The sequence below is a fragment of the Python bivittatus genome, unplaced genomic scaffold (genome assembly GCF_059951505.1).
Source record: "Python bivittatus isolate LINGU-HERP-01145 unplaced genomic scaffold, Pbiv_v1 ctg000120_np1212, whole genome shotgun sequence".
Classification (NCBI taxonomy): domain Eukaryota; kingdom Metazoa; phylum Chordata; class Lepidosauria; order Squamata; family Pythonidae; genus Python; species Python bivittatus.
Window position 1 is genome coordinate 8,880,105 of NW_028277037.1, and position 26,162 is coordinate 8,906,266.

A 26,162-nucleotide genomic window follows, 5' to 3' on the forward strand; every position below is an offset into this window, starting at 1 on the left:
TAAGTATAACTTGCACCTTTTGAAATGTTACATTGTCTCCTGTGTGAAACAACACTAGGAATGCATTTCTACTCATCTATAAATGTATGTTCTTAAGGCTTCAAAGGTTTGAGTGTAGGCACCCACTAGTAAACTGAACTGTTCTGTAAAATCAATTTATGAATTAGCAATATTGAAATTTAATTTCAATATTGGAAGCAAACATGTACACTTCAACTGTACCTTTTTGTAGCTATCCATAGTCAGTTATTATCTATTACAGGAGTGCATAAATAATGTTAATGGAATAAAACAGGCAGTTTATGAGCTAGTTGAGGCCTGATATTCTACAACACTATCCCCCCCCGGGGCAGTTAGTTTGAAGTAGGCTTGTGGGGAGAATATCCATAAAATATTAGGGGTGGCATTACCTTGCTTTTAATTTTTGTTTGGAAATCTGCCCCCTTATCAAGTAATTTTGCTGATTTGCCTGTGGAAAATCAGGTGTAAGTCAGATAGGGAGTATACTGAAGATAAAGATTCAGAGCTGCCGGTATTAAACCTCAACTTGTAAGTCACAAGCTAGAGTGTACTCCCCCTTGTATTACTTAGTGATTTTGAAGCATTTACTAAATGTAGTTACTTGAATATTTGAATGCAAATTTTGAATCAAGACTGGATAATCATAAACATATTAACAGCTCTCAGCTATTTAGGATATCTATATTTGATTGGATAAGACTCCTTCGTAGCCAAGAGTAGATTTATCAATTAAATTAATGGGTGCTTTTTATTGGAATAGATGGTTATTTTCAGTGCCAAGGACAAAAAGGAAATACTGTATTTCTGAAGGAATTGTGCCTAGTGGAAATCAACTATGCATCACTCTGAGTTTCTCTAAAGAAGCTTATGATTTAAGTACAGTTATAAAAGCAATGGCTTGGCTCATAGGTACAGTGAGCAGTTCCATGCATGGAAGAGCATTTTCCTGCCTCCTCTTCCCCTTTCCTGCATCTCAGGAAAAGCTGGTCCTGAGGGCTGAAATAGCACAGGCTTGGTTGTAAGAATCAGCAGTAAGGCCCCGTTCAAGACAAGCTGCATTTTGTTTGGGCAAAAGAAACAGTGCATTTCAGCCTACTATCTTAATGAATTATCATAGGTGGATCATTATAAGCAGAAACTATTAGTAATTACTTACTTACTTAAGTAATTAATAATTAAGTAATAATTAAGCAATTAATTAATAATTAATAATTAATTTCTAATTAGTAATTAATAGGCAAGCTAATGCAGATGTGCCAAATATTTTTAAACTAACTTTTGCTGTTGGGTGCTTTGAATTACAATGAATAAATTGGCATGCTATTCAGATGGTCATTTATAGAATAGAGAACACAAAATCAAAAAAACAGCTCTGTATAATGATTGTTCAAAAAACTGACATAGACCATTCTGGCAATAGAGCTTATTTCACTGTCTTTTCAAGATAGTGGAGATATTATGGTGCACAAAAGAGTCTGGGGAGGGGGGAAGACTATGCTGTGATACTTTTAAAGTAGAGAAATAACACTTTCCACTCCTTTCCTAGGTGTCACTTCTAGAATATCGTAAGAGGCAGCGAGAAGCCAGAAAAAGTGGCTCTAAGGCAGAAAGTTTTTCTCTTCTGAGCATATCACCTCATGCTGCTGGTGGAGGAAACAACAGTGCTGCTGCTGATGGCTATAACAGTAGTGAAAATGGGGAGCAACTAGAGAGAGAACACACTGCTAGCCTCCCCTTATCTTTGCCAGCCACTGATTATAGTGCCATTTCAGAAGAAACTGAAAACTCTTCTTCCTTAAAAGATGCTTCAGGTGAAAAGAGTGATCCAGAGGTTCAATGGTAAGTGCTTTTTTAAATTGCCATTGAGTAGTTACTAACATTGGAAGATATGTTGTGAATAATGCTAGTGGCTAAACCTTCAAACTATGGTGAAGCTATTTTCCAAATGTATTGTTTGGTTCAGTTGACAGATCTGTGAGTACATCGATTTGACAAATTTAAAAGTAATAGAAAGAGTCTGCAGATAAACTGAACAGTCTTATGGAACTCTTGGATGGTTCAGCCTTTCTGGTTTTATCTATGTAGTTCATGTAAACAAGCAAATTAATACAGAAAATCACATATGATGCCATTAGAGGATACCTCGTTGTCAGGCTTCCTAAAAAAACTTTTGGCAGAAAGTCCCAGACACACACCTTAGTGTAGTTCACCTGGCTGCTAGTTTGAACATGCATACTAGGTTAGAATATTTTTATATTGGAGCCATATAAAATAGTTGATTGCCCTCTGACAGAGTGAGAATGTAAATATCTCTCATAATCCAGAGCAGTTCAAATTGCCTCTTCTTCCTGCTCATTTTGGCACTCTGCCATGCCCTTCAAGCAGCTGCTTATAACACATCTCTGCCTGGGGAACTGCTGGCTCCTGGCTTAACTCCCGCACCGTCTTTCACTCTGTTCCCCACTTCTTCCCCGCTACATATCTGGAGAGGCTGGATACTTCTCTTCTTGTGGCTCTGAACAGCAGAAAGAGAACTGTCTTTTCTTCGAATGGCAAGACCCAACGATTTTGGGGTTCATTACTCCTGATTCTTAGCAGTAGGAAGGGAGTGTTTTGCCCCTTTGGGTGGAGCTGTGAACCCCCTGCCATTGCAGAATCTTGCTGAACCCCTTAATCCTAACCGATCAGCAGGAAGGGAGGCTTTTTCCCTGCCCCCATCGCAGTTTCTTTAGCTAGAGTTGGCATGACTCTCACTTTCCAAATTCTCTCTCTTTCAAGTAGTGAAGCCCCTCTGTTCCTCTCCTCAGTCATACTACCCTCTTGCTTCCCCACCTCTGTTCCCTTTCTTACTCTGAATTGCTGGCAACTGCAGATACCTTATTGTGAAACTAGTCAGGGGGGTTGACATGAGAAGACTGTAAATGGAATTGGTGAAGGAGGCAGGGTGCATGCACATACTCTCCTGCCACCGAGGAACATTCAAAGCCTTCCAATGAATTTAATACTTAAGCCTATCCCTTTTGCCCCCAAAATGAAGAATGCATTCTATCTCAGATTCTTCCCTTCCCTCTGCTGAGGGCCGGGGTATGCCAGGACAAGGAGGGTGTTTTTAAACTGGAACAGAATGGTGGAAAACTAGGTGTTTCTTTAGTGCAGTCAAAAGGTGTAGCCAAAAGGCTGTAGGATTGATTTCTGGCAGGGAATGGTCCAACACACTTGGCATCCAACGTCTTAGATGGTCAGGTGAAACTTGATAAAGAACCAAGTATGACCTCCAGCCATGGTAGTGGGGTTTTCCTGATGATGACTGTCAGCAGAGCATTTATACATCTTAGCTATGGAAGCCCACTTAAAAGATATGAGGAATTAGTGGTGTGGTCAGCACTGCAAAATTAAATTTATGATGACTGGCAAAGCCAATTACACTGCAAAATGTAATTTCTGATCATGAAAGGGAGCTCCCAAAAGAAAAAGGATTATACTTTGGTTGGATCCATCTGAATTCCTGAGGAGGAAATATAGTATCTCAAATAGTTTAAAGCAGGTGTGTCAAATAGTATTTTTCCAGCCTAAAATAGAGGTCATGAAGACATTGAAGAAATCCATGTACCAGGTAGTTATTCAGGGTAGAATCTTCCAAGTAGATCAGCAAATAAACTGTGAAGAACTTGTCCCGGAAAACCATGAAAAATATTAGACATACTTGCTTGGAAGACTGATCAGCTGCTAGCTAATCCAAAAGCATCAGCTTGTATCCAAACCTCTTGTGCCAACAAAGTGTGTTAAATACTCATGATTCTGTCTCTTGCGAGTCCCCTAAAGTCCATCTTGGTAAAGACTTGGGCCTTCTGTGACTGTCTGAGAGTTCTGAAATGATGGGAAGAAAATAGGGATTCCTAATGGGGGTTCTATCCATACAGAGCCATTCTTCTTCTAGATTTAAAAAAAAAAGGTGCACTAGTAGGGGAGAGGAAGGCATGATTAGGACTTTCGCTAAGTTCTCATCCTAAATTTCTTTAGGCAGGCTGACTCTGCATGGGACACGGGGTAATGGTGCTTAGCCGGAATTTGGGTTCCAGGAATAATAATGATAGTGCAGTCAGGCCTGATGTGGAGATAACCTGTTGTTTTTTGCAACCTAAGCATAGAGGTTAGTCATCAAAATCTCAACTGTGACAGGAGGTTGAATAGACTGAGGGCATTTTTGCATGTAGTAGATGATTCCATGAAGTTACTTTTAATGCCAAAATTTACTAAAGTCTTAGGGTGTCAGTTTACTTATATTTCAGAAGTGTGAGTTGTCTTAGGCCACTATCATGTAGTTCAAACTTGTTACCTCTTGCAGTGTTTCAGTAAGCTCTTTGCTGTACACCTCATGGCCTTAAAACTGGATAGTGGTTAAATCTGAATAACTTTGCCCTGGAAACTTACCTCTGGCTTAACTCTCACACCAATCATGACTTGCACTGGAAAAGCTTACTGCCACTAAAAAAGAAAATAGTCAAAAGCTGTACAACACATTGCATGTTCCTTAATTTCATTTAAATAATAGACTTTTGAGTTGAGAAGTAATACATTCTATTAAGTAGGCTAAAAAGCTAAAAGTATGAATTGGTTTATGCACCAGTAGTTCTGAATCCAACAGCCTGTTTCTATTGAAAATACACATCTCAACATGCTTAACTAGATATCCATGCTGGCATCACATATCCCAGGCAGAAAGTCAACTCATAGAAATGTAGCTTCAGGTTCATGAGGTAATAACTGCCAGTCCAAGCACCTAGCTTTAAAAGAGGAATGTGCAAAATGTTCCACACATGAACTTTTCTGTCACAGAATAGCTGGCTTTTAGGTGGCCCATGCCTTGAACTGAAAGATGTGTTTAGATGTTTTGTTCCAGAGCAAAATAGGGCTGTTGTATTTTGATTATGGACTGAAGTGCACTTGTTCTGGCTAGAAGTGTTTTGAATCTTCTATTCTGCTTTAGTTATTAGGGATTATTTTGGTCCTACATTTGAGATGGCAGCACTAGGCAACTCACGTTACCAACTGCCAGCAAAACCCCTTCTCTCAGGTGGAACAAGATACCTGTGCTGCTGTTGAAGCAGCTGTTGAGTAGCAAGTGGCAGGGTGACCTAAAGACATGAGACAATTGGGTGTGCTGTTGTGCTGATAGGATTTTTAATTGTGTTGGATACCTACACTACCTCTATCTGGTTGTCCTTGATTAGTCTGGCATTAACTTCTTTGTGTTACTTTGAATAAGTGTGACAGTGAATTTCATGGCTGAGAGCTGACTGGGCAGCTAAATTTCAGTCATGACTTCATGGTCAGGGAGAGTTTGTCTAACATACAAAGGGCAATCTATCATGGGCAGTTTGTTTCCATTAGCTGCATTGCTCACAGACTGGGTGTGATTGTGTGGAAATGTCTTAGTCTGTAAGAAGCCAGCACCAGAATCATTGTAGTTGCTCCAAGATTGTCTTCACTGCTATAAGGTCACTGGTTATTTCCACCAAAGGCAGATGGTAACACCAGAGTCAGCTTCCACCTATCCTAGTACCTGATTCCTCAGGATATTCCCATCCTGTAGAACTCTTCCTGCCTTTGTTCAAGTAGCTATAGCAGCAAGGCCTTCAGTTTTGGTATGAGGCTGTCTTTAGCAAACCCATGTGTGCCAACCTTACCTTGGAACAGTATGGTTAGCATATGCCAGGGTGGAAAAGCATTGTCTGATGGCTCCAACGGTACCAGAGGAATGTGAAGGAATGAACCTGCTTCAGTTTTTAGCAAACAGTCCCAAGTTCTGGCCAACAGTATATCTCTTACCCACCAATCAGGGAGGTGGTTTTCTCTAGGACAGAGATATGGGATCACTCTATCACCCTCATCTGGATGCTGACTTGGGGAAGCAACTCATCTTCCTTAAAAGGAGTCCCTCTTGCTGGACTTGCCTACCCTGCCAATGACAGCAGACTTGGGGCTAGTCATTTACGTGTCATGCTACAGATTTCACAAGATTGTAAAAATCCACATGGCTTACCTTGCTGTCCTGTTCAGTCCCTGAGCAGCCGCATAGTGCTTACACCGGAAACTCCACGTGAGTTTATCTAACTCCTGAATCCTGTGAGTTGCCATGGGGATTCACCCACCATTGCCCTCATGGCTTCCCATGTCTCCCACTGTTTCCCATGGGGGAAACTTCCAGCAGAGCATCTGGAACACAGGATTTTCTTTTGCGTTTGAAACCAAAAACCTCCAACTTCTAAAACTGTAGAATAATCCCATTCCTTTCCATTTTCTTTAATCATTATGGTATAGATATTGTAAAAACACTAAATTGTAACGTACCAAAATGTTTTGAACCACCTTCGTACCAATTTAGATAGCAAGAAAGCTGAATTAAAGTTGCCTTAATATTTGTTATTAAGAAGCAAATGCAAACTAGAATTTATTTTTCTTTTTAAGGACTGCTTCAACATCAGTAGAGCAAGTGAGAGAGCGAAGTTATCAGCGAGCTTTGCTTCTTAGTGATCACAGGAAAGACAAGGATTCTGGTAAGAGATCACTTAGCTGTTCCTGATAACACACTTCCTCCTTTTGTAGCAGCTCCTTGTTTCCGGTGGTCTGTTTCAATTTATGGCAGTTGTTCACCACAGAAACTATTTATCCTACTTTAGCACAATGATTCAGGCTTCTGGCTGTTACAGATACAAAAGTTTAATCTATCTCCCCATAAGAGTGTCCAGGCCCAGTAATACGTCTATTTATAGACTTGTTTATTGCAGAAACTGATCCTGAAAATCCTGAGCCTACAAGTGAATGTCCATCCCCTGATACTCCTCTGAAGACGTGCAAGAGTCCTCTAAAACTGAGCAAGGTACCTATTTACACAGTATGATCAAGTTTCTGTGTGTGTGTCTAGCTTGAATTTTATCATTCAGCTTCTGAATTTAATCAGAATTCAGATGAACAGTTTTCATAAACAGACAGTATAATTTTAAAGCCAAATGCCGGAGACAAAAAAGGAGATCTGTGATAACTTGTTAGTCTGAATCCCTAGAGACATTTGAAAGGCCAAGATGGGAAAAAGAATGCTGGACTAGACGTGTTTTATTTGTTCAGCAGAGCAGTTCTAAATAGCGCCAAAGTCAAATTTGAGGTTATAATTCTGTACATTTTCGAACTGCAGAAATTTTTCATCAAATAGAAAGTTTACACGTGGTGATTCTGCCTATACAAATTAGCATATCTAAAGGAGGAACAACAGTACTAAGTAATTGTACAGGATTGTTTCAAGGCTGGATAGAGAGTTCTTACCAGCACAAGGTTGTGCATTATTTGAAATACAGCAGAATCTAGCTACTTTGCTTTCAAATAAGATTTCAAAATGTGTTTAGTTTTTGAAATGAGACTGAAGCCATTATTCTAGTAATGCCAGGTATTGAAACAGGTCTGTTATACCTGTTAAATATTGCCTTAATTGATTTGCTTTTTAAGGAATAAGGTAGATACATTAATATAAATGTGCCTTGATGCTTGGTAGTTTCTCTGCTGCAAAACAAGATGCGTGACGTCTTGGGCTGCAGCTAGTTCTTACTTGAAAAAGTTGACAAATGATAAATGATGTCTTAAAATGCAAGTAATGCTATGACTTCCTCCAGAAGTTTTGATTATTTTTATCAAATCACACAACAGGGTATCTCACAGAACAGGAATATTGTTTCTGCCATTTCATGGTGCTGGAAATTTTAAAAATGATACAACTGTTTTCAGACAAGTCAATGCATCTTGTGTGAAGAAATGCTGTTCTTTGTGGTCCTCGTTTATGAGCCTACACAGAACAATATTTTTAGCCAGAATGAATGTGATTTAGACCATAGACAGGCACTTATACTTCTTTCTCTTGATGTAGACCTCTTCACCAAATCCTGTAGTTCCTGTTCAATCACTTGGAAAAACACCCACAAAACAGGATTCCCAGTGGGAGAGTGCAGGAGACACTCCAGGGGCAGAGAACACAACTCACCCCAAACCAGACCAGCAACAGAAAACGCTTTCCAATAATGCTGAAGCACTTTCAAAAACCCATCAGTCCCAACCCCACCTGCGCACCACAGCTGATCAGCTCTCACAGAAGCTGCCTTCTGCTCCACTGAAGCTACCTTGCCCCACTTCACCTCATGTAGAAAATCCTCCAAAGTCATCTGCCCCTCTCACCCCTGTACAGCATGGCTATCTGTCACCAAAGCCTCATTCACAACAATTAGGATCACCATACAGACCTCATCATCCTCAGTCTCCTCAAGTGGGAACACCTCAGAGAGACTCTCACAGAAGTTTTTATGCTGCAACCCAAAATCTTCAGCCTAGTGCCCAACAGCAGACCACTGGAACGTTGTTTTCCCAAACATCTTCAGTCTCTTACAATCAGTTTCACCAACAAAATTTGAACAGCAGCGCCCCCTCCCCCTCCCCCCCCTGCCTCAACTTATTATCAAAACCAGCAACCCCCCTCAGGAAACTTTCAGAATTACAATCAGTTGAAAAGTAGCATCCCATCTCAACAAACTGTATTTCCCTCTGGACCAAATCAAGCACTTGCTGGTACCACATGTCAGCAGCCAGTTTCAGGGCACCATGTAAACAGTGGGCATTTTTTGCCATCTCAGAACCCCAGTACTCACCATCAGACTCCCATAGTGGGTGCGCCCCCTCCCCCTCCCCCTCCCGCTGCTCCAGGACCACATCTTGTGCAGCAGCAAAGTACTCATCAGCAGCATGCAGTGGCCCATGGGGTAAGTCCAGTGCACGCCGTAGCAGTGGCTGCTGGTTCACACATCCATTCTCAAGCTGCCAGTCATCACCTGCCGCCGCCACCACCTCCTCCTGGTCCCCTTCCTCATCACCTTCCTACTCATCCCACAACAGGTCATCAAGGTTTGCAAGCACAACACCAGCATGTAGTAAGCTCAGCACCGCCACCGCCGCCGCCGCCACCGCCTTCCAACGTATTAAGCTCCGGTCATCACACAGCCTCGGCACAAGGACTGCATCATCCATCTCATCAGGGGCCCTCCCTTTTTCCGTCAAGTGCTCATTCAGCGGTGTCGACTTACCCGTCACAGCCTCCACATCATACACCTTTGGGATCTGGACCTCAGCATCAGCCAACTGGAACGGGGCCTCACTGTCCACTCCCAGGCCAGGGCGCTCACATCCAGCCTCAAGGACCAACCAGTATTCCAACCCCTCCCGCTTCGGGGTTCTGTCCTCATCCCGGCCCTGTCTCCCTTCCTCATGGCGTGCAAGGACCTCAGCAGGCATCTCCAGTGCCCGGGCAAATACCTATTCACAGAGCACAGGTGCCGCCAACGTTTCAAAACAATTATCATGGTTCAGGGTGGCATTAAGGTGGACCCCTTGCTTCTAAACATTTTAAAAATGTTCTGTAAAAACTGTATATTTCATATGTACCTGTTCAAGGTACTTTTTAAAGCTTGTACATTATACTTTGTATAAAAACGAACACCAGTGCGCGCGTGCTTTCATTGTATTCTTTCCAGTTTTGCTTTTAAAAATCCCTAAAACTGTGCAGTTAAGCCAGTATTAGGCATTTTTTATTTTGTACATGAACATTCCAGCTGTTTGTTCTGGCAGTAGATTTGTTGCTGCATAACTTTAAATTTTATTGTTGCAGTTAAATTCATTTAGTGAATGTTTTCTATATTTACTTTTTATACATATGTAATTAAAAAGTACACAGCTAAGTGACGGCACTAACAGATTTTTCATCTGTCAACAGTTTTTGTGTGCATATAGATAGAAGATGCAATACAGATTTTTATAGTTTGGTGTGGACATGGCTCTTTTATTTTCAATACTTATTTTCAGACATTGTAATTTAATGTATAGATTGTTTCTAATGTCTCTGACAAGTGCTGTAAATACTGTTTCTTTTGCGTGTAAAACTGCTTAATGCTTCTCATTTGATATAGTATTGTACATACAAGTCTTTTGCAAAAGCGTGTGATCTTTGTGGAAGTAGTACAGTATATGAACTTTAATTTTTTAATATACTGTCACATTGCAGCACTGGTTGGGCATTTTAATTCATGTTAATAAATCACAATTATGTCAGTTTTAACCATCTGTGTTGCTACTTTGCTGTTTAAGACAACTACATTGAAACGATAGCAATAGAATGATGTTGCTAGTGAGTCATAGTACCTTGGCTGTTCCAGGGGATGGAGTCATTCAGCAGACTAACCTTGCACAAAGGACGCTTGTGCACACTGAGCGAAGCAGCAAACGCAAACGTGGAACCAGTTAGTCTATTCACCAAAGAAATTAATAGCTGGCAGTCGTTCATTGCCCAATATAACAATGCTGTCTCGAGGAAAGTGTTAAGTGTGCTATTTATCAAGTGACATTCTTAAACTCTATATAATAAATGCATCATAGCTCCAGATGAGACTTCATCATACCTCGAGCCTCTGCTGGACTACAGCTCCCAGAATGCCATCCACATCTGGGGAGCACAAGGATGGGAAAGGCTCTTCCACGCTGGAATAGCTAGGCAGATCGTAGCAATGTTACATATTCTATCTCCAGGCTACAGATCTTGCCTGTGTTGTTGGTACTGATAAACCTGGTAATAGAACAACGAAGTATACTGTGGCAACACAAACTTTAGCCAGTTACTACGATTTCAGCTTCCGTGAACTAAGGCCATTCCATCCTTGAGTGTTTATACCATGATAAGCATACCATAATATGCCGAGTGAGAAGTATCTCATTCCTGGACGGGAAGAGATGTATTTACATGAAGCAGGATTTCTTCTTGCCTGCTTCAGCAGTTAGATGAACACGATAAAGGACTTCTCAGGCAGGTTATCTAGGTGGAATTCGCCGCTTTCAATGTTTCACGAGGTGCCACGTGCACCCCCCCCCCCCCCGCAGGGCTTCAGAGAGAGCTATAAAAGCAACCCAATAAGCAAAGCTGTCACTGGGGAACACGCAGGGTCAAGCAGCAACTCGTCTTTTTAAAAAATTGCTGGGTGGGGTCTTTGCTGGGTCAGGCAGCCAATGTCAAATTGAGCTCCAGTAGCAACTTCGACTATGCTTCGTGTGCTGCTGTGCACGGCTCCATGGAAATGTACCCTGTCTCAGTCAGATGTAAAATTACCCCCTTTTATATACCGTGCAGAAGTGGAATACAGTGTGCAAATGATAATAAGGGACCAGCTGCACAAACGAATGCGACCTGCTCCGTAATCTTGTTCTCCGCCCCCCTCCACGACGTTACCCCAACTGGGAGAATTTCAGTGCAGGGCAAGGGAAGTCACCATCTGCTTCCTTCCTGTGCTGGGTACATAGCCAGTCCGGGCAAGGCATTACGAGGTGATCTATTGATCAGGTTCTTTGCCAGGTGGTTAATCCATAATCAATGGATAGTGAATGCAAGACTGTTCATCTGAAGTTACATGCATCCTTCACAGTGGGGTTGGTCTAAAGCAATTTATGATGCATGGTTTTTGGAAATGTGGTTTCTACTGATAGTCCTTTATGGTCTCTGCCTAGTTGCACCCGCAGAGCCTACCCAGAATCCACACGTGTGACTGCACAGAAGATCTCTTGAAGAGCGACAATTACAAATAAGCATTCTATCTCCTAGCACCACATTTGCTGCAAATGAATGAATTCAAGTGGGCCTTCTGGAATTTTGAACCTGGCATACAAAGGCTGGGATAACTATTAGGAGTTGCTCTGCTTTGAGTTTTTTTTTTTTTAAATAAACGTTTGAAAATAAAAAGGCAAACATTTCTGCAGCAACTGCCATTTGATAGTTTTTCTAACAAACACCGAGCGAGTAAACCGTTTGCATTTGCCGCTACCAAAACAATCCAGGGAGCAATACAATTCTGAAAAAAAACCAACCACTTTAATTAAGACAACTGCAAGCACCTCAAACAATTATTGTTACAACATGGGGGATCGTTTCACAATCTAGGTATTGCAAAGGCATGTGAATAAGTTTAAAATGGACAAAGTGGCACCATAATTAATGTGTAAAACCAGAAATAAATTTACATTCATTCCCACTGACTTTTAAAAGAGGCTAAAAGACACCTCCATATTTTACATTCTAAAATCTGTATTGCCTAGGAGTTCTCTTTTGGAATCTACTTGCTTTTATTCTTTTAATACAAAAACACCTAACTTTTGTGTGCAACTTACAAAGGAAGATTAGTTCCTCAATATGTCAATCATGGGAAAAAAATAAGCTAGTGCAATTTGTTTCTGAAACATGTAAAGCTATGAATGGAAGGTGCATGATCTTTCATTTTAACGTAAGGTTTGTATCATTTCTGCTTTTTTTTCTCCATTAAGAGGGCTACCTTTTTGTCATCGACAGTGAACAATTCTGCACAAGAATGCTTCCAAGGTTTTCTTTAAATTCTTAAGCCTAACATAGCAACTACTCTTACGAAAAAGCAGTTCTCCCTTGCTACGCCATCACCTCACAACTGGAAAGCAAATGACACCTTATTAAAGTCACTCAAAAATATATTTTTACTCTTCGAACACTTTAGTCTTCCTTTAAAGTGCCTCCTGGAGAATGAAATCTTAGAAATCAAGAGCCACCTTCTTTCAAAATCCAATATGAGCAGCACTACAGAAAAGGAAGTTTACGCAACTCCCAAAGCAAACCCACTACATGCAATTTGTACACTAAAGTCACTTTCAGTTTAGTAGCTTTACTCTGAAATTTGTGCCCCATCCCATTTTTAATGGAAATAAACATTTACAGGGTGCATTTACATACGCTATTTTACAAGAACAATGTCCCTTTGCTTGAAGATAGAATTGTACATTTCCAAATTCTGACTTGATAATGTCTCACACTTGTAAATTATATAATATTCAGCTAAAATATTTTCCATAAATAGTTACAAACCTGCCAAAACACATAAGGGAGAGAATAAAGGAGATTTTGTTCAAAAAGTTGATGTCTGAATTCCACACAACACAAGAAACAATGCTTAAAGACACATAGTAAGTGTTTTTTTGGAGACAGTCAGTAGAACTACTAGCTGAAGACAAAAAGACAATCCTCCTCTCCTCCTCCTCCTCCTCCTCCTCTCCTCCTCCTCCCAAGAACACAGTGCACGAAAAAGCAAAATGTCAAACAGTACCTCAAAGTAAAATAAAGGTCTGGGGTTGAAGCCAGCTCATTTACGATCCTGTTAAGAGCATTTATGACAGTCACCATTTAAGTTTGATGCATGGGAAAGTGGGTGCTGGCCCAACATGAGATCCAAGGCCTCTGCTAAGAATTCAACCAAGGGTGCCGAAGGCATTCGCCAGCTGAGGCTCGTTTTTCTGGAACCATTTCTAGCATCGGAATCAGGAAATCGGTAAACTCTGCGGCATCTTCCTGAGGCCAACCATATTTCTCTACTAGAACATCAAATAGGCTCCATGGTTTCAGTTTGGTAATGTGTCGAAGTTCTCCTGTGTTTATTAAAAGGTGGAGGAAAAAGTATTAGTTTATTTAATATTTTATTTATTTATTTATTTAATAGACTTGTCCCCGCCCATCTCCCCACAATGCGGAACTCTGGGCGGCTTACAACAAACTAAAATCAGAAATACATGAATTAAAAGTTATAAAAAAACCCACCACACTTACAGAGATAAAAAGGCTAAAAAATCCAAGAGGCCGATAGAGGCCACACCAGGCCGCTAAGGGGCCAGCCAACCCCATTTCTGACATCCTCCCTCCCCACACCAGGCCAGATGGCAGAGCCAGGTCTTCAAATCCCTCCGAAAGGCCTGGAGTGAGGGGGCCTGTCTCACCTCCGGGGGCAAGATGTTCCAAAGGGCGGGGCTACAGCAGAGAAGGCCCGCCTTCTGGACCCTGCTAATCAGAGTTCTTTTACCGCGGGGGTCCGGAGCATGCCCTCTCTGTGAGATCGGGTGGGATGGGTTGAAATCGTGGGGGCGAGGCAGTCCTTCGGGTAACCTGAAGGTAACCTAGTACACGTAGAATTAGTTCTACGTGTACTAGGATTTTATCAGATTCTTTTGGTTCTGAGTTCAGAAAGCAGCTGTATGCCAATTCATTGTAATCACACACACACAAATCCTCATGTTTCATGGCATTTTATTCAAAAGCTTGCAAGAAAGAAACTCACACAAACATTTATTTGAGGCTTTCAGCCGTCCCACATTTCCCCAACATAATTGCATGGCTTATACCTCCCCTAAATTTTAAGCTAAAATTTCAAAAGCATCACATATAGAATCGGACTGATCATTCTGAGTATCAAATGGAAAATTAAAATCAGAAACTAAAATGCTGAGCATGTAATTAGGAGGGCCTTATAATATAAAGTCACTGTAATACCATTTGATGCAAATACAGTAAACAGTGAAGCTTATAAAGACAAAGCTCTCAACAGTCATGCACTCAAGACAGGTTTCATCCGCACTCTCATTTAAGTATAATTTACAAATCTATATAGGACTGTGAAGAATACTCTCTATTACATAGACGGGAATCATGACCTCAATTAATTTTTCAGAACATTAAATCTGCAAACTTTTGCTACTTACTACTCTGCCATTAAGGATGTAATCATATGTATGTGTGATTCAAAGTATGCTCTGGAGCCGTGCTTGCTTTGGAAAAGACATAGGTTGACTTCCCAGCTATCCAGACTTTCACTGGCATTCAATTCACATTAGGGCCATGGTATGCAAAACAGTACTTCCCAAATACCTTTGAGTTCAGTGTCAGCCTAGCTGGCATGGCCAATGGCAATGGTCGGTAGGAGATACATGTCAAGGTATCTGGACGACACACACCGCTTGCCTTTGCACTTAAGTATACTTCCCTAAGGTAGTTTGAGAAAATGAGCACCCTACAATACTGAAGAGAGGGGAGCAACCACCTTCCAACTCTATCTAGAATAGTATAAAAACTCTTGATACCGAAAGGGTAGGATTCCATAGCAGTGTGAAACTTATAACTGTAGAAGGACATGATTAAATACAGTCAAAACTGCCCCGGAAAGGAGAAAAAACCTTATTGCTCCCTGCACTCCTTTCTTTCAATGGAAGCCATGGAAATCAGATCTTCTTGGCACTCTGGACTTCCAGCCACTCTGCTACAATGAAAGAATCTGGCCCTTGGTAAAAGCAGTTTGAAGAGGGGATATTCCAAGTGCACACATGCCAGGGAACAAGGTTCATCCAAACCACTTTCAAGAAATCCAGACTGAAAGAAGGCAAGCCGCAAGGGGGCAGTGCAGAACTATGCATTTACCTGCAACGCACTTTTTCATCTTTTGGCCTATTGATTTTACAAAAGCAAAACACGTACTAAGGAGCCAAGGGCAATATTGTTACTCATAATTCTAGTTCTAACAGCACACCCTTTTTCTAAGCTGCTTTTTCTAATACAGGGAAACCTTTTCACAGCGGGAGGCAAAAGTGCACCGATTGGAGAGATTTCGCTCATTTCCACGATAACGTCATCAAGGAGATCCTTTGGGTCAGTTTATATGTATTCTTTGCAGGATTACATCACTGCACAAACCCCAAAATTAATTAAGTTGTGTAATGCCATTACATTGCTGCTATGAACAAATGCAAATGGCACCCTCTGCATCAAACAAATGACCTCATGCGCATAACAAATGCTCCTATTTATTTATTTATTTATTTATTTATTTATTTATTTCTACCACGCCACAATTAAAATGACTCTTGGCGGCTTAGATAGCATATAAATAGAAACAATTAAAACATTCTTGGTAACATTTGAAATGTACCAGAACTTATCACAATCAATAAAACCAACAATCTCCCAAAAGGAGCACAAAAATGAAAGCAATACAAGTGACGGTAAAAGTTGGCATCATAAAGAAGCTGAGCGGAAGGCCCTCCAACACAATTAGGTTATCAACAATTTCTGAAACATCAGCAAGGAGGGGGCTAGTCTGACCTCCACCAGTAGGCTCTTCCCAGTGCTGGCCCTACCACGAAAAACCAGTGCCTTCTGAACCTTCCGAAAATGAGGGATTTGCAGCAGTTTCTCTCTAGTTGTTCTAATCGGTTGGACCGATGCTGGTTGGAGAAGGTGGTTCCGCAGAAATCTGCATGTCAAGCTTTGTTTTAGTGGGTCTCAGTGCAACAGACTTGGCATTCAACAGATCTACTTTCCACTGGTAAAACCAGGTTTCGCTGAACTTGTTCTGTTGTTTTAAACTCACCTCCCATTAAGTGATTTGGTTCAGAGGAGAAACAGGCCTACTCATAACACGCAGGGTTTATTCTTAAGTTCAATAGGTCTAAAGAATGAAGATTTATCTTTTGGGCTTTTTGTGATAACACAAGTCTTTGAATGAACTTCCTGGCTGCTCCTGGGTGCTATCTTCTTCGCCGACCCCATCACTGTAGCTTACGCTGCGGAGCCTTTTACAGGGGCTCTCTGGTTCCTGACCCTCCTTCCCGGCCTTGCTTGTCTGGAACTGACAGGAGGAAGGAAGCAACAGACTGCAGCTGAACCCGAGAGGCAGAGGAGGAGGACAAAACTGCCCGATTGCTCAGGGGTGAGGGTGATCAGGAGGCAGAATCAAAATCTGGGGATGGAGGGACACTAGCAATAGTGGGGAGATCTCCCCCCCCCACTGTAACCCATCTCTTCAGATACTTAAAAAAGGGGGGGAGGGTGAGTAAAGCAACTGGTCAGGAGAGAGCTGTTATACCGTAGTGCAGTGTTTAATAAACAAAACTATACATTCAGAAGGCCCCAAATTAGTGTTTCTCAAACTTGGCAACTTTAAGATGCTGGCTAGAGAATTCTGGGAGTTGAAGTCCACACAGCTTAAAGTTGCCAAGCGTGAGCAACACTGCCCTAAATGAAATCTTGCCTCAACCATGACTCACAAGATGGCTTCAGACAAAATCTTACTTTTCCAGCCACAGTCCCTTGATCTGCCCTCCTTGTCAGCAACAGATCTCCTGGTCTACTTTAAATGTTATTTGCAAATGTTGATCAGGGATCTCTTTGAACATATGATAACCATATGATAATCACATAACAACCATTTGTGATAATGCTGATCCTCTGTAGAAATTCATTATGGTCTTAGAATTCAGCTGGTCGCAATATCTGAAAATCTCTGCCTGAATTCTCACAGGACCCCTCATTTTCCTATTTGCAGCAATCTTTTTGTGCAGCTGCAGAACGTATAGCAAAGTAGTTTGTGTACAGATCAACCTGGGGGGGGGAGCAGAAAAAATTCAAACCAGCCAGTTACCGAAGCAAATTGTAAACAGAACCATTTGCTAATTCAACACACAAAAAATGATGCACGCCACGTGGAAGCACCCTAGGGGAGAGAAAGAGTGCAGGACTGAGAAAGTAGGACCAGGGAAAGGTCCTACCTACTGAGACTCTCTTGCCAAAGATTACACTCCAACAGCAAAAGATTTGGTCCACTTCTGATGAACTGACTGAGAGCACAGAGGTCCTTTTAAATACTTATTGCTCACATTACTTACATTTCTAGGAAATATTGCCAGTGAGTTTCTGTTAATCCACTAGCCTTATAAACCCAGAGAAGAAGGGGGAGAGGGAAAATGCCCTCACAATTGTTCACATTTACTCTAAAACACATGTAGATAGCTGGTGTGTTATTGTGATTAAAGTGTTGGGACGGGAATGGGAAGACCCAAATTCCAGTCCACCTTATCACAGAAGCGCCTTGCTGGGTGACTTTGGGCCAGTCATTCACTCTCAGCCAACCTAACCCGCAAGGTGGTTGTACCAGGGAAATACTGGAGGAAGGAGTACTATAGATGCTGTCTTAAGCTCCTGGAGAAAAAGTCAAGTATAAACTTTAAAATAAACAAATAAAAAAGCCCCTTTCCTGCTTTACCCACCGCTTTTTCTTGATTAGCAAGATTCAAGCCCTAAGTTTTACAAAATCAGATAGAGCTTTCAGATGGTTTAAGTTCAGTTAAGTAAAGCAGAATAACAGAAGTTGCATTCTGGTAATATAATTCATCCCTTTACTATAAAAGCTGTATAAATACCTTTACTATATTTACTATAGTAAATATACTTTACTATACTATTTACTGTATTCATCCCTTTACTATAAAAGCTGTATAAATACCTTTAAATAAATTTACTTTCTCAGGACAGCAAGAACAAAGATGAGATGTGGATAACCCAAATGCATCCACTGCAGTCCAGTTACACTTGACACCTGCACAAGGAGGACCCTTTCGAAACTAAGTAGTACTACCCCGCCCCCCCCGCAATTAGAATTATCTTGGGACGGGGGGGGGAGAGACTTGCCTCACTCTCCGTTCAATTTCCATTTGCCTCTCAGCTCCAGAGGTGGCACGCCTGGTTCTGCTCATATGAGCTGAAAGGACCAAGACAGCTGATGTCTGCGCAACTCATCAATCTTTCTAACAGTGTCTCAGGAAAGGAAGAGACATTGCTGGTACTAACTTCTCTAACAGTGATATCATTCTACTTTTAACCTTTAATCTGTTGTTTGAGAGCCTTCTTCTTTCTTCTGACTTGCACTGCAAAGACTTGTTATCTCAGTAATTTTTTAAAGAATTCAAGACTAAAAAGAAGATCCTGGGGTAGCTTAATTTTTTCCCCCGAAGTTGGAAGATTAAGATCCTCTACAATAAGCAATAAACAAAGACTGTTGAGTACAGACGTTTTTCTGGTAAGAGGGTACCACTTCATTTCTTTCAAGCACAATACTGGAGCATCCTTGTTTACTGCAAGTAAGGAAAGATGCAACATCCAGGTTTTTTAAAAAACAAAATTCATTGTGCACAGCTACTTTAGCATGTTTTAAAAACAATCAATTTTTTTTAAAAAAATGCTTCATCACTCATATGAGTCATTTGCTGGAAAGAGCTACTGTTTATATTAGGGGTTCAGAAATACCGTTACCTTTTTTGGTGAAAAACTCCTTGGAATATTTTCCCAACATAGCGTATTTTCGAGGGATTTTTCCCAGCAGTTCAATGATCAATGCTATGTGATCTGCATTGGAGAACATTTCCAGCAAAACAGAAACATACAACAGTTTAATCAATACACTGCATGCACACACAGACATTGGCCCGGTACAGACAGAAATAGACGTTCTGGACAATCCTATGAAATTTGGGGGTGCGAACTCTGCTTGCAGGGTAATTTAGAAAAGCCATTTGAATTAGAGGGCAATGCTGCTGTTTGTGAGAGCGGAGCACCCAATCCTTCGCAGCTGTCGCCCTAAAAACAGAGGCTGCTTGCCTCATCATTTTGGACATGCGCTCAGGGGCCTGGGCTGCAGCAGCAGTTTCCAGTCCACTTCTGTCTGCATCGCGGTGCCTTTCAAAAAGAAGAGGGACTACCTCTGCGATTGAAGAATTCCCGAGAATATTTTCCAGATAGAGCAAAGTGCCTTGGGATATTGCCTAGTAGCTCTATGATGTGTGCTATGTGGTCTATGAAGGAGAGAAAAAAGGACATAGGAATGGGAAGGGCAGGGAAAGGATGGGACAAAAGAAGAGGGGAAAAATGGAATTAGTTTAAAAATCCAAAGAAGTTCCCAACACAACAATGCTTGCAGAAGACCCATGCAGAGGTTTCTAAGACCAGCCGAATTCTGGTATCATTAGCAGCACTCAAGAAGGAAAGCAAAATAGGTGAAGCTCGTGTTACACCACTGCAAAGGACATTTCAAGCAAACAAGCGTGGAAAATGGGCAGGTTCACAGATGGAAGTAGGAGTTAAATCATTTAGTAACGACCGTATTTACCCAAAAGGAAGACAAGCCTGAATTTAAGACTAATACCCAAGGAGAAATCTTGGCAGCGACCACCTTCTTCACCCTGTCAACCTACTTTTCCAATGCCAGCTGGAATTCGTGTGACACCTTTATACATATGTACACATGTACGTGGGTGTGTGTTTGTATATGCACACCGATACCTGCCAGAAGCCATACTCCAAAAAAGCGCCGGGCAGGATAAAAAATAAATTTATATTAACTGAACCAAAGGTATGCAAAACATTTCTTTTTTTCTTTTTGTAGCTTGAAACAGCTGTTTTACAAGCGAGCTGTGAACTACCTTCACAGGAAGTATTCTGATGCTGTCCCAACCTTACTAGAAGACATTTCGAGTTTTTCCACAGCATCTTCTACTCTTTTCAGCGAATTTAAGATGATGAATGCTACCATCACTGCCCAAATTCACAGGTAATCAGTAGTGGTTCAAAACCCGCCTATCAGGTAAATACGGTCAGTGTCCCAAGCTGGGGGTTCAGCACTCTAAATATCTAGTCTAGTGTCAAGAGATGCGCCCACACAGTGTCAAGTTTCATATCCAATCTGTACTGTTTCAAAGTTTCCACACACAGATGCAGATCTTACAGGACAGGAGAGTAACCCTCTCGAGTCTTAGGGAGGAAGAATATGTCTGCAGAAGGGAGTGACTACAGTTAGTGATGGGATTTTAAAGAGGGGGGAAAATATGGTGTTCATATTCTGAAATGAAACTATTTTCATCATCTGTCTCTTCATATTCCCTGAAGTTACAGAGGTTCAAAGCACTATCTAGGTATTTAAAAGATACATACCCTCATCTCTGGAATAGTCTTCACCAGAATGTGGCTCAAAGAGATAATCTCCAGTTGCCAGCTCAAAAGCCTAGGATTTTTTTTAAAAAAAGAAGATATTTAGAAGTGGACATATTTTGTCTCTCATGAAAGGAATACATTTAAACAAGTGTTTACATAGCTTTAAAACACAAATAAAAATCATTTCTATAAAGAGCAGCTACTGAATGCTTACATGAAGAGCAAGCTTAGGTTTCTAGACTGGGTTTTAAAACAAGCTTAACAGAAAATCTGAACATACAACAGAGTTTGGTTCTGCCCAGGATGAGTTCCAACTGCGATCGTACCATATCACAAGCCCGTTCTTAAAATCTCCCTAGAGGATAATTTTTAAAAAGCACCCAAATCCTTTTGAACTAGGCTGGGCCGATTCTTTGGATTTTAGCTCTAGGGTTTTCTATTCAGAATCCAGGATAGTAAGGCTAGGAAAGGGCTACGGATTGAGATCCTAAACCAGATTTTTTTTCGGGGTGTGGGGGGGATAAGGGAGGATATAAGGAGAAACATGGTGCAAGAAAAACATGGATTAAGTTTCAGGAGAAAATGTAGTGCATACTACAAGGAGCAATATAAAAATTATGCCTTCTTGGTAGCTGCTACTCCTACCTTTGTGACTTAAAAAACATTTGGGAGATGAGATGGACTTGTAGCAGAGACTAAACTTAATATTTACACCAGGCCTGAAGAATATTGTTTTTTTCCTACACTGTTCGTTGTGATGCAATATATTATTATTTTAACTATGAAGCTTGGTTTCCGCTAAGGCCCTGTAAATAGCACATACTCATCATATAAAGCAAGAAGCCAACAGCTCTTCAGGTTAATTACTGTCTCCTCTGTTAGGACTAGTTTGCAAACTGAGAAGACCTTGATGAGAACTGCCCTGTTCACACAAAGAAGCCAATGTTGTCACAAATAAGTTTTCTTCCTCCTTTTGGGAATTACCAACACAGGACTGTACATAAGCTACAGTGACTACCTGAGCAGGTACACTGAAAGGCTGAAACACTCCAGGAAAAAAAATCGTTTTCCTTCCAGGCTTACAATTTGAAATTTAAAAGAACAGATACCAAAATTATGGAAATGTGTGGAAAATGAATAAGCTTTTCATGTAAGGATAAAAAAATAAGCCAAAAAAGTTAATGTTAGGGAGAACTGGTTACTATATATTGAATGCAATATATTTAGCGTTCTTCTACATTTCAAGACTGAATGGACTTTTAGCCACTTGACCCTATTTTCTATATGATCGTTACAAAAACTGCATACACTTAAAATAAAAATTCTTCATTGGCTAAAAAACTACAGTGGTCTCCTGCCACTTCTATGTATCATAATATCACCATGAATGCCTAGATAGAAATGAGGGTTCTCTTATTCATGAGAAATATATGAATTCACTATGTAGTTGCATCCTCCCTTTGATGGGTCATCCTGAAAAATGATTCTTCCCACTGGCAAAATGGAATGGAACTAAACATTCCAGTATTTCTTAAATGCTGCTTGTCTTAATTGTAGGGTGGGGTACTTCTACTAAGCTATCATGCAATTATCTGAAGAATAATGTGGGTGCCGGAACAGGTCTATAAATAAAGATACATTAAGAAAAATTGCCTTGTGGCTCTCTGCCCTCCCAATGGCTAATGAACTCCAACGAATACACAATGCAACAATAAACGTTTGATGGTAGTGATCGTTACAATTGCTCTGGCTCCAATCCAGAGAAAACGAATAACGGCAAGTAACTGAATCACATTCTTATTCTAATTCTCAGCAGTGGCCCTGGCCAAGCTAGTAGCAGCTATCCAGTTCTTATATTTTCATGGATTTCTCTCTAACGAGCAAAACTTTAGCTTGATAAAATAACAGGAACCTAGTCAATAACACATGAAGCCACAGTCCTACTTTATAAGTAGTCCTCACTTAACGACCATTCATTTAGTGACCGTCCAAAGTTATGACGGCGCTGAAAGTTACTTAATGGCCAGTCCTCACACTTACAACCATCGCAGCATCCCTGCAGTCAGGTGATTGTGATCCAGGCGCTTGGCAATCAGCTTGCACTTATGATGATTGCAGTGTCCCAGGGTCACGTAATCACAATTTGCGATCTTCCCAGGGGGCTTCTGGCAAGCAAAATCAATGGGGAACCATGTGATTCGCTTAACAACCACATGATTCACTTAATAACCGTGGTGACTGACTTAACAATCACCGCAAAAGTTGTAAAATCGAGGTGCGGTCATGTGATGCTTCACTTAACAACCACCCCACTTAACGATGAACTTTCCGGTCCCTATTGTGGTCGTTAAGCGAGGACTACATGTATTACGGCAGCAGTTGCAATGATATAGTCCTCCTTTTGTACTGTCCTCTATTTTGGCCTTTAAGCACAATATAGCAGATAGCAGATACTGCCAGTCTGGTAATAGCAAGAGAGTCCCAAGCTGATACGCATATTCTTGGTTTGAAACCATAAGTGGTGTATCATGTGTTATCAAAAAGGTCATGAAAGGACACTTTGTTAAACTGTGTTATTTGACAGAACAGAATAAATCCACACATCATTCATTTTCCAGAACCGTATTATCTGAATATGACAAATATTCACAAAATGTGATCCACCTCTGAAAGACTATATGCATTATATACAGTCAAGGCAACAAAATTACTGTTTGTGGCTCTACAGAAAGGCATTGCTTACTCTTTATTTATTTACTTATTAATCAAATTTATATGGCCGCCCATCTCACGAAATGCGACTTTAGTTACAGTAAAGTAAGCTGTCACCAAAACAGCTTTCATACAAAATATCCTTGATGATGGAGAGAACTTGAGGGAGACTACACACCGTCCCACAGACTGATTCTACTTCCAAAGCAAGCATGAACACTCTATCAGTCCCAAATCCAACTCAAAATGCACTGCTCTCTTATGCAGCATCTTGTACAGTAGAATATTTTATACTTTTTCAGTTCTCAACGCATATCTATTGAATATAGATTCCCAGAGCACAAATTTAGGAATAAATTGTGAAGTAAATAAATAAAATAAAAACTTAGCAAACTACTGTACCTGAGAAACCTTTCTCCTTAATATGATCATTGCAACTCACCCATGATTACTTGGACACCAAACCTTAGTTTTCGGGAATCCAGACATAGTAGCAAATCAGCTTAAACAAGTTTGCTACATATTACCACTGAAGTCAGTGGGATGTTCACATACAGGTCAATACTTGAAGAACTGGTTACTTACTTGTAACTGTGGTTTTTCAACAAGTCATTTCTAATCCTACAATATGTGAAATGCGTCTTTGCAGAACACTATTTAGAACCTTACATAGTTTAGAGATTTGGGTGGGATCTCTCTCTTTCCAACATACAGTGCATATACCCAAGCATGTTTCCAACAACCCTCCTTAGTTTCTGAAACCTACACAACAGATCCTCCAGCTGAAAGGATGGACTGATATTCCATGACATCAAAATAGGTAAGTTGTGTGAATTCACAGAGGACTCTTTACTTTGGTGCCTGTGATTCAAATGTAGGGGTGAACAGTCAGCTTGTGGCTGATACACAGGTGTGTTCATAAATTGCTAAAAAAAGAGAGAGAGAGACCACCTCCCAAAGGTCCAGATGACAGTGGTAAGCAGAGAGATTGCAACTGCTTTCAGGAATGACCTGGAGTGTGGAGCAGACGCTGGACAGAGTTTTATGGTGGCCTTCGTCTATTTTGAAAAAGAAGAAATATCAAAGCAACAGCCCAAACCTGTATGAGCATATTAAAGATCAAGAATAAATGCTGATATTTTGTGAATATGACTATTCTATGCAATTAAAAGGCCATCTTCCTCCAGAGAATATGACCATTCCAACAGCACTGCAGCAGCATATGGAAGAAAATGGGTAAAACGATGTCCTGACTCAAGTGAAAAACAACAGGTTTTGTAAGACCACTTCATCTCAGTGCACACCTAAAAGAGTCAGGTCCATCTGCCAAGCACATTGTTTCTTAACATGCCACTCACAGTTTTTCTTGAAAGCAAACAGAAAGAAGCACTAGGCGCTGGCTCAAATGGCTTTGACATCGAAATAGATGTCCAAGACTGATACCAGTGAAGCCACCGGAAGACAGAGATGGAGCAAACCCTTCACACAGGCAAAACAGCCACAAATTAACCCTCAAAAGAGGTATATCAAGCCCCCTCTTTTAAACTTCAACAAAAAGGCTATTGCATGCTGATTCTTCCATTATGCTGGATCAAACTACTCTTCTGCAGGCATGAGAAAAAGTTTCCATTGTGCAGCATAGAACTTCCTCGCACCGAGTTTACTGGATAGTATGAGGAGCTCATCTACCTGAGACAAGACAAGAGTCAGGACCAAACCTACCACGCTGAGAGTCTCAGGGAGTTGAAATCTTGCATAGATGGAGGGCACTGAATCCAGGTTTTTCAGGAGGTAGAGACAATCTTGTCAGGCAAATCAGAGCAGTGGAACAAATTAGAATTACCTTGGACAGCAAGGGCTAATGAGGATGCAGTGGGTGGTATCTCTGAGAATCTTGTGTTGTGACTTTAAGTGAGAATAAGACTGGGCATTCTAGAAGATGAATGCATCTCCTAGAGACTGCAAATCTACAACAGAACCAAACATACTGATGACAGTGCCAGGACACAAGGAAACTGATAGAAGGGCTGCCTCAATATCAGATGAAGTCTATAGCCATTGGGCAAAATTTCTTTTCATGTACTGTTGTTGATTGGATACACCTCACTGGCCAACATTGTCTTCCCCACTATATGGACCACCAAGAAGAGCCCAGCAGAGATGCATCAATTCCATTGCTGCAAGGTAAGTTTCAGAAGTGGGATTAATTTTGCTGCCAATTTAGTTATGTGCCTGACAGCTTGATGGAGATGGAAAGGCACATGTGCTTGAAATTTGCTTCTGGGACAAATGTCTACGATTCTGCTGAGTGGGAGGAATGTGTGAACTGGAAACTTCAGAGGATGCTTGCTATTGGCAACCAGCAGGTGATGACAATGTTCTTCCACTAAAATGGTTATCATGCCATGGCCAGGAGCAAAACAAATCTGAGTTCAGTGGAGAGCCTGCTGATATGCTACAGTGTGTAATTTCACTATGAGCTCACCCATAGGTAGTTTTCATAGTAAATAAGATGTTCTTGTCTAGAGGTTGGTCCTCAATCTGAAGCTTAGCTTTTGGAGTAAGGAAGGTAGGACAGAGCCTAGCGTGGCACAGAGAACAATGGAGACTCTGCAGCATGGCAGGCAATGTTTAACAACTGTTTTGTAAAACCCACTGCCTGTGCCTGGAAGACATGATGGCACATCATCAGGAGAGAGCAAGGAAAGGCCATTTTGTCCAAAAGGAAATATTTCCCCCATCCCCCAAGCTAGAT

At 41.0% G+C, this 26,162-nt stretch overlaps 2 protein-coding genes across 8 annotated transcripts in view; one reads left to right on the forward strand and one right to left on the reverse strand.

Moving 5' to 3' along the window:
• The window catches only part of KMT2E (lysine methyltransferase 2E (inactive)), a 62,617-nt gene extending 52,434 nt beyond the window's left edge, over nt 1-10,183 (forward strand). Inside the window, 5 exon segments of the mRNA XM_088134967.1 lie at nt 1,568-1,860; nt 6,490-6,578; nt 6,810-6,901; nt 7,937-8,481; nt 8,483-10,183. Coding sequence (XP_087991093.1) covers nt 1,568-1,860; nt 6,490-6,578; nt 6,810-6,901; nt 7,937-8,481; nt 8,483-9,434 — 1,971 coding nt within the window. The 3' untranslated portion in view covers nt 9,435-10,183.
• A 1,766-nt stretch (nt 10,184-11,949) lies between these two features.
• Nucleotides 11,950-26,162, reverse strand: part of SRPK2 (SRSF protein kinase 2) — a 121,824-nt gene continuing 107,611 nt past the window's right edge. For 3 of the 7 annotated variants that reach the window (XM_088134970.1, XM_088134971.1, XM_088134968.1), the window contains 4 exons: nt 20,696-20,765; nt 19,468-19,560; nt 19,022-19,114; nt 11,950-13,539 (listed from right to left, as the gene is read on the reverse strand). In XM_088134970.1, coding sequence (XP_087991096.1) covers nt 13,355-13,539; nt 19,022-19,114; nt 19,468-19,560; nt 20,696-20,765 — 441 coding nt within the window. In that variant the 3' untranslated portion in view covers nt 11,950-13,354. Of the gene's footprint in view, nt 13,540-19,021; nt 19,115-19,467; nt 19,561-20,489; nt 20,536-20,695; nt 20,766-26,162 lie in introns of all 7 variants that reach the window. The other 4 variants (XR_015795120.1, XM_025164979.2, XM_007425557.3 and 1 more) reach the window with 4 other exon arrangements.